Source organism: Cebus imitator, unplaced genomic scaffold (genome assembly GCF_001604975.1).
Source record: "Cebus imitator isolate Cc_AM_T3 unplaced genomic scaffold, Cebus_imitator-1.0 Scaffold108, whole genome shotgun sequence".
Taxonomy (NCBI): Eukaryota; Metazoa; Chordata; class Mammalia; order Primates; family Cebidae; genus Cebus; species Cebus imitator.
Genome location: NW_016107423.1, coordinates 5,711,111 through 5,728,499, shown reverse-complemented (window position 1 = coordinate 5,728,499; position 17,389 = coordinate 5,711,111). Strand labels below are relative to the sequence as shown.

Below are 17,389 nucleotides of genomic sequence, written 5' to 3'. Positions count from 1 at the left end.
AGCAATATAACAGTGTCCCCTTTGTTCAATTGTATTAGCTTATTTTTCCAAAGTAGCTTCATTTTCAAAAGCGTAGTTACATCTGAAGTAAATGTAAATGCTAATTTCAAATAATCAAAGAAATCAATAATATTGACAGGGAGTCTGCCTGGTCTGCAATCTGCTTGCTTCTGCTGAGATTTCTAAAGATATCTTCAAGACTTTTTGATCAGATGACAGAAATGTTTGCCTTCCAGTTGGACAATTGCTTTGGGGATTTGGGAAAAGTAAACTGAGAAGGCCTAATGAAAAACATGAAGCTTCCTAAGGTTAAGATATTGCCCAAAATATATATTGTTCTGGTAATATAGTATTCTGTAAACCTCCTCTAGAGAATGTCTGTGACATTTTTAGCTGGTGTTTCATGAAATGTTAGATACTAATCTGAAAACAAAGATAAATTTCTCATGTGTAGAGCTGTAGGTAGCAATGATTATTTTTTTAACTCTTGTTTTGCCCTATTGACCATATGGGAACACTGAGTTTTTGGTAGCATAAATGTTCTTCTGAAAAAACTACTTATTTTTCTTTTCAAAATATCTACTCAGAGATAAGCACTTTGTTCAATTACCAGCTGATAATACAATGAACTGTTAGAATTTTATCTCATCTAGTGCATTAATTCTCTACAACTGATCCTTGTTATATTAACATATGCTGTATAATTTTTTGTTAAATTTCCTTTTCCATTCACTATTTTACTTCAAGTAAGTATTATTAAACTCTGGACTAAGCACATTTGTATATTATTTTTTAAATTCTTTGCAACATGTGCTAAAGCTAATACATAAGCAATTCTTGATCTTTTCATATCCAATTATCAGATTTATTTACATACAGCTCATGGAAATAAAATTATTTAGAGGCTGTATTAGGACTTGCATAAGGCTCCTATATAGCTGTTTCCAATACCAACTATTCTTCCAATTATATTAAAATTAGAGAATAATTTGAAATGGGTGTTTCCCATTTAATTTTGTCTACATTTTTATCTATCTATTTTTCTTAAGCCAATATTTCATGCCAGAAATTTTTTATTAACAAATAGAGAATGAGGATCCAATGTTATAAACAGGATCACAAATCCTAGATAATTACTTAATGGACCTGGGTTCAGTTTGAAAACATTTATTTACTTTTATTTGACTGTATAAGATTATCTCTTACATCATTAAAATTTTTGCTTCTTGATAGTTTGCTCTTACCATTTTCATCATACTAAAAAAAGATTTTATTCTTATAGTTGCCAATCTCTAGCCCATGTCTAGATTATTTTATTCATTCGTACTTCTTGAATATAATTATGACAACTAGATAAAAGGCCAGAAAAGAAATAACATCTGAATTAGCTGATTCATGTTTAATTAGTGAATTACAAAATAATTAATCTGTAATGGTCATAAATTGTGTAACATGATATGTATCAATTAAAATTTACAAAACAATGTGCATTTTTTTACTTGTAATAATCCTCCTGTTTCTAATTGTTGCTTGATACATGTACCTTTATATTTCTATTGAAAGGACATTAGTAATTATGTAAAATTTTAGTTAAAATAGACTATATTAGATGAAGTTCAGAAAAAATCTATAAAATGTGAAAAAAATTAAAATTAGCATTATATTAATATAATCATATATTAATACAATCGTAGTTTTCATTTTATAAGCAATATATATATAATTTTAAATTACTATTTTCTCTCAAAATATAGTAAATTAGATAACGTTATTGTGTGTGTATTTTGATTTCTTGAATTTTCTAGTCTGTTACCTTAATTATTGTCTATAGAACTTAACACACTTTGTTAACTTTAAACAGGATGCCATTTTCTTGACTACTGAACTCTAATATTAAAATAAACTTAGATTGCTTTTTAAAAACTTTACAGAAATAAAAACTTTTTAAAGTTGGTGTATAATATAATAAAATTAATAACTCTACCAACAATTTACACCAAAAATAGCATTATTTTAGTTAGCAATAGATAGCATTTTATCAATTCAAATGAGTTAATGTATTTTCTTATATTTCCAATGATCTTTTATTAAAGCACATTTCTAGCCATTTTTAATTTGCAAAATGATTTCAAAAGCATTATTTCATTTGAGATTCACAATTACTCTGTGAGTAGGTATTATAGCTAGTGTATTCAGGTTAAATAGTTGGGGAAACAAAGACCTCAGTTTATTAAATAACTTGCTCAAGTTCACATGTCAGCCAAGTAGTAGAAGTGGGACCCAAATTGCATTCCCATTTCTACTGAATTGCTGAATCAACATTCTGCAACTTTTCTATAGTACCATGAGACTGTAGCAAGAAATCAAACTCATGTAAACACAGAAAAAGTTAGGGGGAAAAAAAACACCTAATTTTTAGAATCTCAACAAATTATGGCAGTAAGTGAAATATTTTGTCAAATTTATGTCAGAATGTAGCCTTAAATATTTTAATATTTAATATTAATTTTAAATTTTAATATTTTTAAATTTTCCCATTTTAATATTAATTTTCTTCAATGTACAGGACTGTGTTATATGAATGTTGCCCTGGTTATATGAGAATGGAAGGAATGAGAGGCTGCCCTGCAGGTAAAATCTCAATTTTTTGAATTAAATAAGGAACATGTTATATGCAAGGAAAGGGTTGAGGTGGCTTGTGGAGAAGTCAATTGTATGTGTGTATTTCAGCACCATCCTAAATCCAAGATATGTCCCTCCGATTTTTGTGTTAATCATGAATTTATCACAATGATAAAATATAAGAAGACATTTCTCATGCGCTGGATACTGGGCAATACAACGAAACTTAGTCAGAAATTTAAGTCAGTTCAGCTTCCCATTAAGGAACAAAACTCTTTATAAAATCCCTTTCTTTCAACTTGTCTAAGAACGTGGAACTTCATTACTTGGCAAAACTTCATCTTCTCTAGTTGAATAGCTCTGATTTTATAATGTTCCTTATATTGAAATTTGGTTTCCTATACCTCTGCCAACTAGAGAAAATAATAGTTCATCTATTTCCTCTTTGAAATGGCAGCCGTTCAGATATTTCATGCCAATCATCACGCCTTTCCGCCAGCTACCATCTCTTCTTGAATAAAATCTTCTGTTCTCTGGGCTAACTATCCCCAATTCTTCCAATGTGACACAGACTCTGACCCTCCCCATTATAACACCAACCCATGGAATATCTCTAGTCCAGCAATCTTTTTTCTGAATATAAACCCAGGCTGATGTTTAAAGTCCATCCATGTTGGTCTGAGAAGTAGAGAAAATACCAAGATAAGTAACTGATTTGGGGAGATCTTGCACTTTGGATAATGTCATTGATAACCATATTACATCATTAGCTTATATTGAATTTTGAATCAATTAAAATTGATTACAGATAACACACACTGTTAAGTCAGGTCTCTAGGATTTGTTTTTCTCAATTTAGGCACAGGAATTACATGGAAACTTGTGAAATTTAACCTTTTTCATTTTGACTCAGTTTCTCCATTTTAAGGGTCTTTTTAAATCCCAGTTTTATACTTTAATAGTTGTTTAACCAAGTCTAAGGATATTCGCAAATTTAATAACCGTTTCTTCTATGCTATTAATCAAATTGTACTAATTTTCAAATCAAACAGGGTCAGAAAAAATAAGTTGATGGTACATTATTCAATAAACTCCTTCAGGTTGACATTCACGGATGAATCTTTCTTCTGACGTTCAGGAGAAATATTCTGGAAGCATTAAGTATTTTGAATTATTTGCTCCTAGAAATTGTAATGAAAACAAGCAGGCCTACATATTTTTTAGAGGCTCAAATCTATAAAATTGATAGATTCAAATAACAGAAAATGGTGAATTGTAATTGAATTATTATTGACGTAGCAGGATTGAGATCTAAATAGGTTAAATGTTAAACCAGGATGATAATAAACAATTTCTTTTCCTCAACACAAAGAATATGTAAAATAATATTTTTCAACAGCATTTATTATTTAGCACTCAAAAGATAACTTTTCCATAAAATTGATTATTGATCTAATTTTATTGCTAAAATTATTACATGGAATCTTGTGAAATTTAACCTTGTTCATAAAGTTTAAATGATTGTGAATAACATCCTGAGATTGTTCTCAGTACTTATTAATTTCTTGATTATTTCAGTCATGCCCATTGACCATGTTTATGGCACACTGGGCATCGTGGGAGCCACCACAACACAGCGGTATTCTGACGTCTCAAAACTGAGGGAGGAGATCGAGGGAGAGGGATCCTTCACTTACTTCGCACCGAGTAATGAGGCTTGGGACAACTTGGATTCTGTAATTCATTACTTTTTCAATATATTTACTTTGTTGATATTGTTGTTTCATGTTAACTGATTTATTAACTTGAATATTAATAGAAATTTTATATTGTTCTATTGTATACATATGAAGATACATAAAGGGATGAGTTATTGAGGGAAGTAAAACATCTTAATACATCTGCAAATAAAATAACTCTCCAGGAGACTTATACATTAATTTTTTTAAGAAGGGGAACCAAGAATCAGCTAAAAAGGCACTTATCCTGTTGTACTTGTTTCCTCTCTCCTTTTTGTTCGTGAGGAAATATATATGTAATTTCAGATAACATGTCTAACAGAAAGGTAAGTTAAGAAGCCTGCTGAAATTTAAAATTATCATAAGCTGTGTTATATAGCTGTATTTTATTATGTATATTTAATTATATGTAAATATACATGGATGTTCGGATTGTCAAATTTGTATGCATGTATGTGGATAATTAAATGAAACGTGAAAACACAATTGATTTTAAGACATTTGTGCACAGTCTAATTTACAATACCCTAAATTATTACTCAATTTCTGAATCTATAAAACTGATATAATGTATTTTCATTCCTACTTTCTACTAGATATGGAGATGAATTGATAATTATAACTAGAGCCAAATATACTTAATAAAGTTTAGGCATACATCTGTAGGCATTATTGGCTACATTAGCTGTGTGGTTAGTTGCTTGATTATAGAACTCTCTCTTCTGGTTGTCTTTCACCACATCTCTAACCACCTCTCCTGTTCTTTTTGCTGACTCCTCTTCTTCCTTGACTTAAAGAATGGAATTTATAAGAATTTCTTCCAGCAAGATGACCCTGCTCTTTAAATGCACTTATCATTGTTTCAGCTATCACTTTAGGGCATAGAAACATTATGTCTATGCTTGTTGTTTGGACTTGTTTCTTCTTGGAACTTCAGTAGAATATTTCTATTGTTTACCTTAGTATTTATCCCTGGATATACCATCTGCATCTTTAAATAAAAGTTATCTAAAACATATGCCATTTTATTTCCCCCATAAATAATAAGTTTTTTATTGCCTTTTCCCCCCAATTGGCACTACTGGTCTCAATGTTCAGATTTGAAAATTTTGAGCCATCCTTACCTCCCCTTTCTCCAATTCTTTTTTTTTTTTTTTTTTTTTTTTTTTTTTTTTTTTTTTTACTTTAGGTGTATACTATATCCAGCATTTCTCCCCATGTTATTCCTCCCCACCCTCCCCACACTCCCATCTCTCCCCTACCCCAATTGCCCCCAGTGTGTGATGCTCCTCTCCCTGAGTCCACGTGTTCTCATTGTTCAACACCCACCTATGAGAGAGAATATGTGGTGTTTGGTTTTCTGTTGTTGTGTCAGTTTGCTGAGAATGATAGCTTCTAGATTCATCCAAGTCCCTATGAAGGACACAAACTCCTCGTTTTTTTATGGCTACGGAGTATTCCATGGTGTATATGTACCACATTTTCTTTGTCCAGTGTATCATTGATAGGCATTTGGGTTGGTTCCAGGTCTTTGCTATTGTATACAGGGCTGTAATGAACATATGTGTGCATGTGACTTTATAGTAGAATGATTTATATTTCTTTGGGTATATGCTCAGTAATGGAATTGCTGGGTAAAATGGAATGGAATTTCTATTTCTAGATCCTTGAGAAATCATCACACTGTCTTCCACAATGGTTGAACTAATTTACATTCCCACCAACTGTGTAGGAGTGTTGCTATTTCTCCACATCCTCTCCAACATCTGTTGTCTCCAGATTTGTTAATGATTGCCATTCTAACTGGCATGAAATGGTATCTCGATGGTTTTGACATGCATTTCTCTAATGACTAGTGACGATGAGTATTTTTTCTTATGTTTGTTGGCCTCATATATGTCTTCTTTTGAAAAGTGGCTGTTCATATCCTTTGCCCACTTTCAAATGGGATTCTTTGTTTTTTTCTTGTATATCTGTTTTAGTTCTTGGTAGATTCTGGATATTAGCCCTTTGTCAGATGTGTAGATTGCAAAAATTTTTTCCCATTCTGTTGGTTGCCAGTTTGCTCTAATGATGGTTTCTTTTGCTGTACAGAAGCTCTGAATTTTAATTAGATCCCATTTGTCTATCTTGGCTTTTGTTGCCATTGCTTTTGGTGTTTTAGTCACGAAGTTCTTGCCTATGCCTATGTCCTGGATAGTTTTGCCTATGTTTTCTTCTAGTGTTTTTAATGGTGTTAGGTTTTATGTTTAAATCTTTAATCCATCTGGAGTTAATTTTAGTGTAAGGTGACAGGAAGGGGTCCAGTTTTTGCTTTCTGCACACTGCTAGCCAGTTTTCCCAACACCATTTGTTAAACATGGAGTCCTTTCCCCATTGCTTGTTTTTGTCAGGTTTGTCAAAGATCAGATGGTTGTAGATGTGTGGTGTTGCTTCTGGGGCCTCTGTTCTGTTCCATTGGTCTATGTCTCTGTTTTGGTACCAGTACCATGCTGTTTTGATTACTGTAGCCTTGTAGTATAGTTTGAAGTCCAGCGGTGTGATGCCTCCAGCTTTGTTCTTTTTGCTTAGGATTGTCTTGACTATGTGGGCTCTCTTGTGATTCCATATGAAGTTTACAGTGGTTTTTTCCAGTTCTGTGAAGAAGGTCATTGGTAGCTTGATGGGGATAGCATTGAATCTATAGATTACTTTAGGCAGTATGGCCATTTTCACTATATTAATTCTTCCTAACCATGAGCATGAAATGTTTTTCCATCTGTTTGTGTCCTCTCTTATTTCATTGAGCAGTGGTTTGTAGTTCTCCTTGAAGAGGTCCTTTACATACTTTGTTTGTTGTATAATTGCTGTTAGCCTTATCTCATGTTTCATCTAAAGTGATCCACCTAGTGCTCTCATTTCTGCTGTACATTACCACTCAACTTTCCTGAAGCCTGATTCTCATCATTAAATTCCAGTGCCACAAAATCTTCAGTGGTTCCTCATTGCCACTTTATTTTACTCCTTAGGACATTAAAGTCATCCACATTATTGTCCAACATGCCCTTCTGAAGTTCTTTCTCAATAGTATCTGAGAAACATAAAAGTATGTATTAACCAAACTGGACAACTTTTGCCTTCTTGGCATTCACCCTAAGTCAGCACTGGATTTAGAAGACCGCCACATCATTCCTATTAATTTAAATCTCATCTCCTCTTCAAGATCTATCTCCAAACTACTTATGAAAAGCTGTTCTTATTTGAGCCCTGAAAGCATTTTTCCCCTCTGTCCTATATCTTATTTTGTCTACTTTTACTTGCCACTATATGATAAACACCTTAATGATTGTGTCTTTATGCTTTACTTATTATGTTTCCCACAGCATTGAGTAAAGCATAATATAATACATGGTATTAGATAGATAAAAAGGTACAGGATGATTGAATTCTTGAATTTGCTATGAAATAAACATGAAACCCTGTTAAAACTCAAATGTTGCATACAAATATAATGTCATTTTTGTTTTGTTTTGTTTGCCACTTAAAATAGTTTAAATATCTGATAATTTCATATCTCCCTAATTCTTATCATTTTATTATTTATATCAAGATTGTCTCTTCATCAACATATTCACTTTAAAAATTGTGCTCTAAGCACTCTATCACATTCAAGACACTTAACTAAGTATCTGAACTTACAAAATTCCTTAACCAGTTATAATAATATAATTTTAAGTTATTTATGTGAATTTTGTATGTCCATCTGATAATGCAATGAGAAATAGCAAGAGAGTAGATATAGGGTGATCATAAGACTTTTACTAATGATTCACAATAAATTAAACTTCTATCATTGCAATTTTTCCTAGGATATCCGTAGAGGTTTGGAGAGCAATGTGAATGTTGAATTACTGAATGCTTTACATAGCCACATGGTTGATAAGAGAATGTTGACCAAGGACTTAAAAAATGGCATGATTGTTCCTTCAATGTATAACAATTTGGGGCTTTTCATTAACCATTATCCTAATGGGGTAAGTTTTTTCAGTAAAAAGTACAATTATGAAAAGTACACTGATAAAATGCTTCTTTAATTTTGTCTATACTTTTTATGTAATGCTCACAAAAATAATAAAATGTTTGTGAGAACAAGTAAGTGCTATATTATGACTTTCCCCCCAAATCTAGGGCATGTAAATTTCCAATCTAGTTATAGTGATTTTAAAGGACAAATTACATGAACAGTTAGTTGACAGGAGACAGGTATTATAAAAAAAGAAATTTTGTTAGTTGATGTATTTGAAATAATTTATTGTAATAGCAAAAAGAGTAATCAAAGAATGAGTGTTCTATAGCTACTGTAACTGAAGTTCTTGTGTGTTTGGATCAGTTTTTGCAGGAAACTGCCAATGGGGTCATAGGACTTTTTCCATAGCCAAATTCTCAGGGACAAACGAGGTCAGCGATGAAGCAATATTTAGGAAGTTCTTGTAATAGAACTAATTATATCTATACAATAATTATTTGTTTCTCCCTCTCAAAACTTATTTTAGGACTAATTAGACTTCTTTATGTCATTCACTGACCCACATTAAAAAATTTGTGACTATCTGCATAAAAGAGAGGAACAAAAGCAATAATTGGAAAGAAAAAACACCTTTGCCCTATGTTGCTAGCTATGTTAAGTATGTCTAGACTTGGGTTTTGAATTGGTTCCCTTTTCTCTCACAGCATCTTTTTTAGAGATAACAACATGTAATTCTTCATCCACAGCATTTACATTTAGGATATAGCTTCCCTTCTGTTACATTTGCTAATATAAAAGAAAAACTGGGAATGGGCTTGCAGTCTCAGTGGTCAATGGATATCTCTAATTTCAGCACTTTGATTTTTCCAAATAATTATAGGTTGTCACTGTTAATTGTGCTCGAATCATCCATGGGAACCAGATTGCAACAAATGGTGTTGTCCATGTCATTGATCGTGTCCTTACACAAATTGGTAACTCAATTCAAGACTTCGTTGAAGCGGAAGATGAACTTTCATCTTTTAGAGTAAGTCCAAGAGCACATTGTCTTAGGTCATTGAAATCCCTCCTCGCCTCCTGCCAAAATCTAAAAACAATAGAAATGCTATAAATCTGGCAAAAATGTTACAAATATAGTTCTTGGAATGAATACTATTTTCATTTTAAACGTGAGAAATCATCTTCTCATATGAAATAATATTTCTATGAAAATGATAGACTAAGAATGGTTAGTCATGTGGCTGGAGGGTGTTTAGTGCATTTAGAATGTGTTCGTCTGTTATTATATCTACTGCCGGATAGTGCTACAGTCCCACAAACATGGGCAGAATTTCCATTCTTGCAAACACAATTTGAAGACAGTTGGAAAAGACATCGTTGTGTCAAAAAGTAAGATTTTGAAGCTTTAACAAGAGCAAACCTGTATAGTGTAGGAATCAAATCCTTCATGTCAGCCTAGGCTAAGCATGTTGTAGTTTTCTTTTGGATTTACAATGTGAAAATCTCTAAAAAGCACATTTTTGTTTCAGGCAGCTGCCATCACATCGGACATACTGGAAGCCCTTGGAAGAGAAGGTCACTTCACACTCTTTGCTCCCACCAATGAGGCTTTTGAGAGACTCCCACGAGGTGTCCTAGAAAGGATCATGGGAGACAAAGTGGCTTCTGCAGGTAGTTAAATGTTTTCCCCTCTAAGAAGTCTCCCAGCATTCTGAGAAGGAAATAAAAAAGAGGCTAGTTCTTGCCAATAATGTTAGATTTAATAAGCAAAGGCAAGGAAAATCTTTTATTCTGAGGTATAATATGAGTCTTTCAAAAGTCCTTGAAAGAGCAGGCAGGGTGTAATTCTTAGATAATAAGAATACTCTTAAGATCACATTCTTTTATATTATTATTATTATTTATTATACTTTAAGTTCTGGGGCGCATGTGCGGAATGTGTATGTTACGTAGGTATACGTGTGCATGGTGGTTTGCGGCCTCCATCACCCCACCATCTACATTAGGTATTTCTCCTAATGCTTCATACTGCTTTCAAGTAAATAAGTAGTAGAAATTCAGAAGAATTAGCAGGTGTTGGAAAGAAATATTAGGTCATCAAATTTTAATATTGTAAACATGCTATGCAATGCTTTTAATTCTGTATTTATGCCAAAGGGTACTATTGAGTTATGAGAATTGTATGGTTCTCTTGGCCCACCAACTACTGATACACTGAAGGATTTGGTGGCTTTCCAAGCTTCCTTTCTATTGTTAGATAGGTTTTACATTGTGCTTGCATACTTTACATACTCCACCTATCCCGAAATACACTTAACCAATTTAAGATGAGAAATTTTTAGGATGCATGATAGATATAGTGTAGTTGAGGCATAGATCCCTCCAGAGGTCCCTCAATAAATCATCTTTATTTAGCTACTTTCTAGAAGTTGCCTTCATGAAATAATTTGTTTTATCCTCAGCCTCTATCGACCTCATTACACATTATGTACAAATATTCTGCTATGATCAGCTAATGCAAGATACTGCCCTTGGGTATTTTGGAATTTAACAGGCCTTCCTTTTTCTTAAATTTTGGTAGAGAGGGGTCTTGCTGTGTTGCCCATGATGGTCTTGAACCCCTGGACTCAAGGGACCCTCTCACCTAGGCCTCCCAAATTGTTGGGTTATGGGTGTGAGCCGTCATACTAGTCAAAGGTCTTCTGAAACAACGAATTCTTGCTTTCACATCAGGAGCTACTTTCTGATGACAGCTGGAACTTAATCTGCCATGTTTTCTAATACCGCACAAATCATTTCCTGAAGCAGATCTTCTTCTCTTATAATTCCTACGAAGCTGAGCTGTTTCTATTTTGTAGTTGATAGGAAAAAACTTCTAGAACACAAATAAGATTTTAAAGCTGTTAGTGAATCCTTAAGTCTTACCACATTCTAAGAAATACTTAATTTCCGAGATCGCGCCACTGCACTCCAGCCTGGCGCCTGGCAACAGAGCAAGACTCTGTCTCAAAAAAAAAAAAAAGAAAGAAAGAAAAGAAACACTTAGTTCCACACTGAAACACATCTTTTCAGAGTCAAATGTTATTTCCCTTGATCTGAAAGCTAGCACTCTTTATTGTGTTCTCCAGCTCTCATGAAGTACCACATCTTAAATACTCTCCAGTGTTCTGAGGCTATCATGGGAGGAGCAGTCTTTGAGACACTGGAAGGAAATACAATTGAGATAGGATGTGACGGTGACAGCATAACAGTAAACGGAATCAAAATGGTGAACAAAAAGGATATTGTGACAAATAACGGTGTGATCCATTTGATTGATCAGGTCCTCATTCCTGATTCTGGTAAGAAACGGTTTTATATATTTTTACAACTTACTATAATTTACCAATTATGCTGCCTCAAAGAGTAAGTTGGTGAAAAATGAATGTGCAGTATAAAGAATGACAGGGAAAGCGCTAACTCAATAAATAGTGAGATACTTGAGCTCTTCATAGATAGTGTAGTAATGGGCACTCCACGCATGAATCTTTGGCTTTCCAGGGTTCTGACATCTAATATTTACAAAGGTTTTCACAGTGCCAGAGTTTTTCTTGGAAAAAGAAGGAAAGATCCGACCAAATGGTTAGCTTTGGATAAATGAAAAGGCTATAGAATTCACAAGGTAGAGAGATAGGAAAGATGAACACTAGAGAATCAAAGAAACATGTAGTAGGAAGACAGAAAGATACTTTCCTTCTGAAATTCATTGTGATTATCAGTCCCTTCCAAAAAATTGTAGTGGAACTCTTTTACAAGGGAGGGGAAGGATGTCTTACCATTCTGAAATTGCAGTAATAGCTTGCAATATTAGAAAAGAGACAGGAGTTGATTTAGTAGTTTCATGATAGAGATAATAGCAATGACGACATTGTTAGGATGGTGATGGTTTATTTTTCAGCCAAACAAGTTATGGAGCTGGCTGGAAAACAGCAAAGCACTTTCACGGATCTTGTGGCCCAATTAGGCTTGGCATCCGCTCTGAAGCCAAATGGAGAATACACTTTGCTGGCACCTGTGAATAATGCATTTTCTGGTATGTACTGGACACTGTTGTTCTTATTCTCTTCCTCACACCTTTTTTTCTTTATGGTGACTGTTTGCAATAAAAAAGAATACATGTTTTATGAGGTTGAAAGAATACATGTTTTATGATTGTTTGCAGTAAGAAAGTGTACAGGTTGATTAGTTTCCACACTGGCTACACATACAATGTGTTAGTACTATGTTGTCTCTAATAAAATGTTCTTCATTTCAAAACATTTTATTATAATGAATAACAGCCTACAGGGAGTGAAAGTTTGTAATAAAGAGTATTCACAGGCAGGGTGTGATGGCTCATGCCTGTAATCCCAGCACTTTGGGAGAACGAGGTCAGGAGTTTAAGACTAGCCTGACAAAGATAGTGAAATCCCATCTTTACTAAAAACTACACAAGTTAGCTGGGCGCAGTGATGCACACCTGTAATTCCAGCTACCTGAGATGCTGAGGCAGGAGAATCTCTCGAACCCGGGCGGCAGAGGTTGCAGTGCTCCAAGATCGCACCACTGCACTCCATCCTGGGTGACAGAGCAAGACTCCATCTCAACAAATACATTAATTAATCAATTAAAAATATTTTAATAAAGGAATTTCAGTTTCTCTGTGAATCTATTATTTCCAGCACAAAAAAGGATGCATTGATAGGTCTTTTAAAAAATAAAGCTGATTCTTTATTTGATACCAACATAATAATATTTAGAAATAAATAGGTGTATTTTGCAACTCATAATTTGGATGGTAAGGGTGTCAAATTATAAATAAATAAAATGACAAGATTATACACTTCCATATCGTGATTTAAAATAGTATACGTAAATATTTCACCTAGTAGTCGCTACTCACAGACCACGTTCAGATTCACACAACCTGTCACCTTTCTCAGGACAATGATTTCACAAAGACATATTTAAATTGTCAGGCAAAATTTATTAATTAAAAATAGCTAACACCATTTTTAATGGTTTTCCAAATTTAGTATTTTCCAAATACTAAATTGTGATATAGAAAACTATTAAAAGAAAAGTGATTTCCTAGAAATGCTGCCTTTCTTCCTTTTCATAATCATCCCCATGTATTTTGGCAGCAACCCATATTTAAGAGGTTGTTTGCTTTGATTCTCTTTCCAGTAATCAAGATTAATTTAGAGAGGATTCATCAATAGTTTTTCATGTGACTAATGGACATCTAATTATTCAGAAAAAACCTTGGCCACCATTAAGGTGTAGCATTTGCCAGTGACCACTATAAAACTATGTAGCCCTTACAGAGATGAAACTCATTGTTCGAATGGGTTGGAACTATATTATTGTCATTTGATACAATGGATCACCAAGTTTCTACTTAGTGAATTGAATTGTCAGTTTTGAGCATTTAGTTGACTCATATATTATATGAGTTCAAAATCCATGATATTAATAATGTCAGGGATTATCTGTTTACATGATTCCCTCTCACCAGGAGAAACTTTAATGCTTTCTAAATAAAATCATGCTCTTTCTGAATGAATTTATTTACAGATGATACTCTGAGCATGGATCAGCGCCTTCTTAAATTAATTCTGCAGAATCACATTTTGAAAGTAAAAGTTGGCCTTAATGAGCTTTACAATGGACAAAAACTGGAAACCATGGGAGGCAAACATCTCAGAGTCTTTGTATATCGGACAGTAAGTAAATCAGAATAAAATAAAAAGTCTGTCAAGTGGCATGTCAAAGAATGCTGTTTCAATGAATATTTCCCAGAATTTTATGAATGTGGTTTTAATAGTAAATATTCCTGGAAGCATCAGGGAACTGGGTAGCTTGGATGAAGACTGTGAGTAAAGTCCACAAAAAGTGCTATGTATTAAAAACTCAGATCATTTGCATGTGTTTCATTATAAATAATTTTGTGTCTTAAAGCATCAATTATTTTAAATTCTAGAAAGCACTAAATTTTTATAAACTTTTTATTTGCAGAGTACTTTATAATTTACAAGATAATTTGTATGTATGATCAAATATGCAAGGTGATATTATACTTGAAAATAACCAGCCAGCACCTGAATACCTTTTGAATAATTTTCAAGATAAACCTTTATTGACACATAGAGATTTCTGGACTTTATAAAATGGTCTTAATGTATTTTATTTTAAGAGACATAGTTTCACTGTCATCCAGGCTGGAGTGCAGTGGCTCAATCATAGCTCACTGTAATCTTAAACTCCTTGGCTCCAAGGGATCTTCCCACCTCAGTCTTCTGAGTAGCTAGGACTATAGGTGCACACTACCACACTGGCTACTTTTTAAATTAATTTTTGTTTTTTTGAGACAAAGTCTCCTGTATTTCCCAGCTGGTCTCAAACTTCCAGCCTCCAGTGAACCTCCTACTTCGACCTCCCAATGTGCTAGGATTATAGGCGTGAGCCACTGCACCCAGCCTTAATGTACTTTTGGATGCAGGAAAATTTATAGAAATATTGCTTATCAAAATTACAGTGCAACTAATGATACATTTAGTATCTGTCCAGATAACCCATGCAGCTACAGCTAAAACAGTTCACAGGAAGTCAGGCATTACCTAGAACTGAATCTGGCACATGGCAGCAGCTCCCTGTGTTCCAAAGACACATTTTTAAGTATGCATTGAATGGGCTGCACTTTAAATTTTGTGTATACATATATATGTGTGTATGTATATATATATATATATATATATATATCACATTTGTTAAAAACACTATAAATATGTCAATGATTTGACTTATAATGATGAATAGGTTCTTACAGTTAAGAAAATAAAGTAAATATTTGTGAAGATCCCTAAAAGCACTAAAGTGAGGAAACTTTACAGATGGTCTTGACCAAAAGAGGGTGTGGAGAAATAGTTCAAATCTAGATAGAAATGATAAAAAATGTAGAAGTGGGATTCCATGAAACTTTTGTAATTTGTTGACAAAACACCTGCCTGATCCCTACGGTAGCTTGACTTATTTAAAAAAAAACAGGCTGGATAAGAAGTGCCTTGTGAGTTTGTGTGAGCAACTGAAAGACGCTGCTAAGTGGTCTCAGACAATAGGCTACCTCTCAGAAGGGCCGATCCAGAAATTTAATTATGTAGTTACATCTATATGCGAAAATTCAAGCAAGGAAAAGGACGCTCCATACCTTTCTTTCCTTTCCTAGTCTGTCTGCATTGAAAATTCATGCATGGTGAGAGGAAGTAAGCTAGGGAGAAACGGCGCTATTCACATATTCCGTGAGATCATCAAACCAGCAGAGAAATCTCTCCATGAAAAGTTAAGACAAGATAAGCGCTTTAGGTAAGCCTATCAGTGGCACGTCCACAAAGAATGAGAGCTATTGGCATATTTTTCTTTTATAGGAAGTATCCCAAAAGACATTCGGTCTTCTGTATGGTTGAAAATATAATTTAGAATAAAATGTCAATATAAATGTTTTCAAAGTTGATATATGTTTTCACTGCTACTTCCTGGTGCACCATAATATGATTTTGTGTGTAAAAACAAATCTAACAAAGTAAACTACTTCTTGACATTTTTCTTACAGTTTTTAGAAATTGATGGTATATATAGCAAAGATGATTTTATGGAGTATTAAATGACAAAAATGCTTTTTTTTGTTATATGTGACCTTGTCAAGTTTTATAGAATGAAATCAGTTGAAAAAAATTTTTTAATTTTATTGTATATTTCAATCATTTTTCATAATAAAACTTTTAACCTGTAAATTATATTTGAAACACTTGAAAATGTATAAGCAGTTCTCTCATGCTTTCCACAATACATGGATTCTGTTCTATTACATGCACTATACATGAACATACCTAAATGAAAATCTGACAAAATAAATGTACATCCTTCCCATTTAGCACCTTCCTCAGCCTGCTCGAAGCCGCAAACTTGAAAGAGGTCCTGACACAACCTGGAGACTGGACGTTATTTGTGCCAACCAATGATGCTTTTAAGGGAATGACTAGTGAAGAAAAAGAATTTCTGATAAGTGAGTAGAAGTGAATTCCAGATATTTTCCCCTTCATTTCAAGATCTCTTTTCTTTCTCAAGCTTTCCTGTCCAGGTTTCTGCCTTAAAAATATCCCCTTTTTGGTATTCATGGCAAGCTTTAGTTTCCTTTAATTTCATCCACTTGGGATGTGTGGAGGGTCACTCAGTAATCTTCTTAAGCTGCTTACTGTCATACTATTGAGCTAGATGTTCACTTATGTGGTTTCTATTAAAGACCATGTAATAAGGGGACAAAGAAGAAAACAGTTATAATTTAGAAAATAATTAAATTTTTTCTTCCAGTAAGTTAAGTTCTATTTTGATTAGCCTAACTGAAGTGACTCTATGTTTTGACATAGCATTGCTATTTATTTGAGAAAATAATGACATCCTGAGAAAGTACGATATGGAAAAAAAAAAAAGACAAATAAATGTTTTGTTTCTTAGTCCCTGTCTATCAAAAAGTCATATTATTGAATAAAAAATGTATATTTTTCCCCTAGGGGACAAAAATGCTCTTCAAAACATCATTCTTTATCACCTGACACCAGGAATTTTCATTGGAAAAGGATTTGAACCTGGTGTTACTAACATTTTAAAGACCACACAAGGAAGCAAAATCTTTCTGAAAGGAGTAAGTTGCCTAGAATGAATTTATGATTGTGTTCATCCATCATTAAGTTATCTAAATATTCACCCTTAATTAAATGTCATCATTGAAATTGCCTCCTATTTTGATAGGCAAATGATACACTGCTGGTGAATGAACTGAAATCAAAAGAATCTGACATCTTGACAACAAACGGTGTAATTCATGTCGTAGATAAGCTCCTCTATCCAGCAGGTTGGTAATTATTGAACTCACTGATGGGCTAAGTCTTTTTTAATATGAACCTAGATTTTTATTTTATGCTTTCTTACCAACATGCATTTAATATTC

The 17,389-nt window shown here is 33.5% G+C and overlaps 1 protein-coding gene across 7 annotated transcripts in view; it reads left to right on the top strand.

Annotated features, from left to right (window-relative positions):
- POSTN (periostin) overlaps positions 1-17,389 on the top strand; it is a 36,771-nt gene that overhangs the window by 3,838 nt on the left and 15,544 nt on the right. For all 7 annotated transcript variants that reach the window (XM_017538015.2, XM_017538012.2, XM_017538018.2 and 4 more), the window contains exons 3-14: positions 2,567-2,631; positions 4,201-4,358; positions 8,210-8,374; positions 9,248-9,394; positions 9,897-10,038; positions 11,496-11,708; positions 12,305-12,439; positions 13,963-14,111; positions 15,611-15,747; positions 16,317-16,447; positions 16,953-17,083; positions 17,191-17,293. In XM_017538015.2, coding sequence (XP_017393504.1) covers positions 2,567-2,631; positions 4,201-4,358; positions 8,210-8,374; positions 9,248-9,394; positions 9,897-10,038; positions 11,496-11,708; positions 12,305-12,439; positions 13,963-14,111; positions 15,611-15,747; positions 16,317-16,447; positions 16,953-17,083; positions 17,191-17,293 — 1,676 coding nt within the window. The remainder of the gene's footprint in view (positions 1-2,566; positions 2,632-4,200; positions 4,359-8,209; positions 8,375-9,247; positions 9,395-9,896; positions 10,039-11,495; positions 11,709-12,304; positions 12,440-13,962; positions 14,112-15,610; positions 15,748-16,316; positions 16,448-16,952; positions 17,084-17,190; positions 17,294-17,389) is intronic.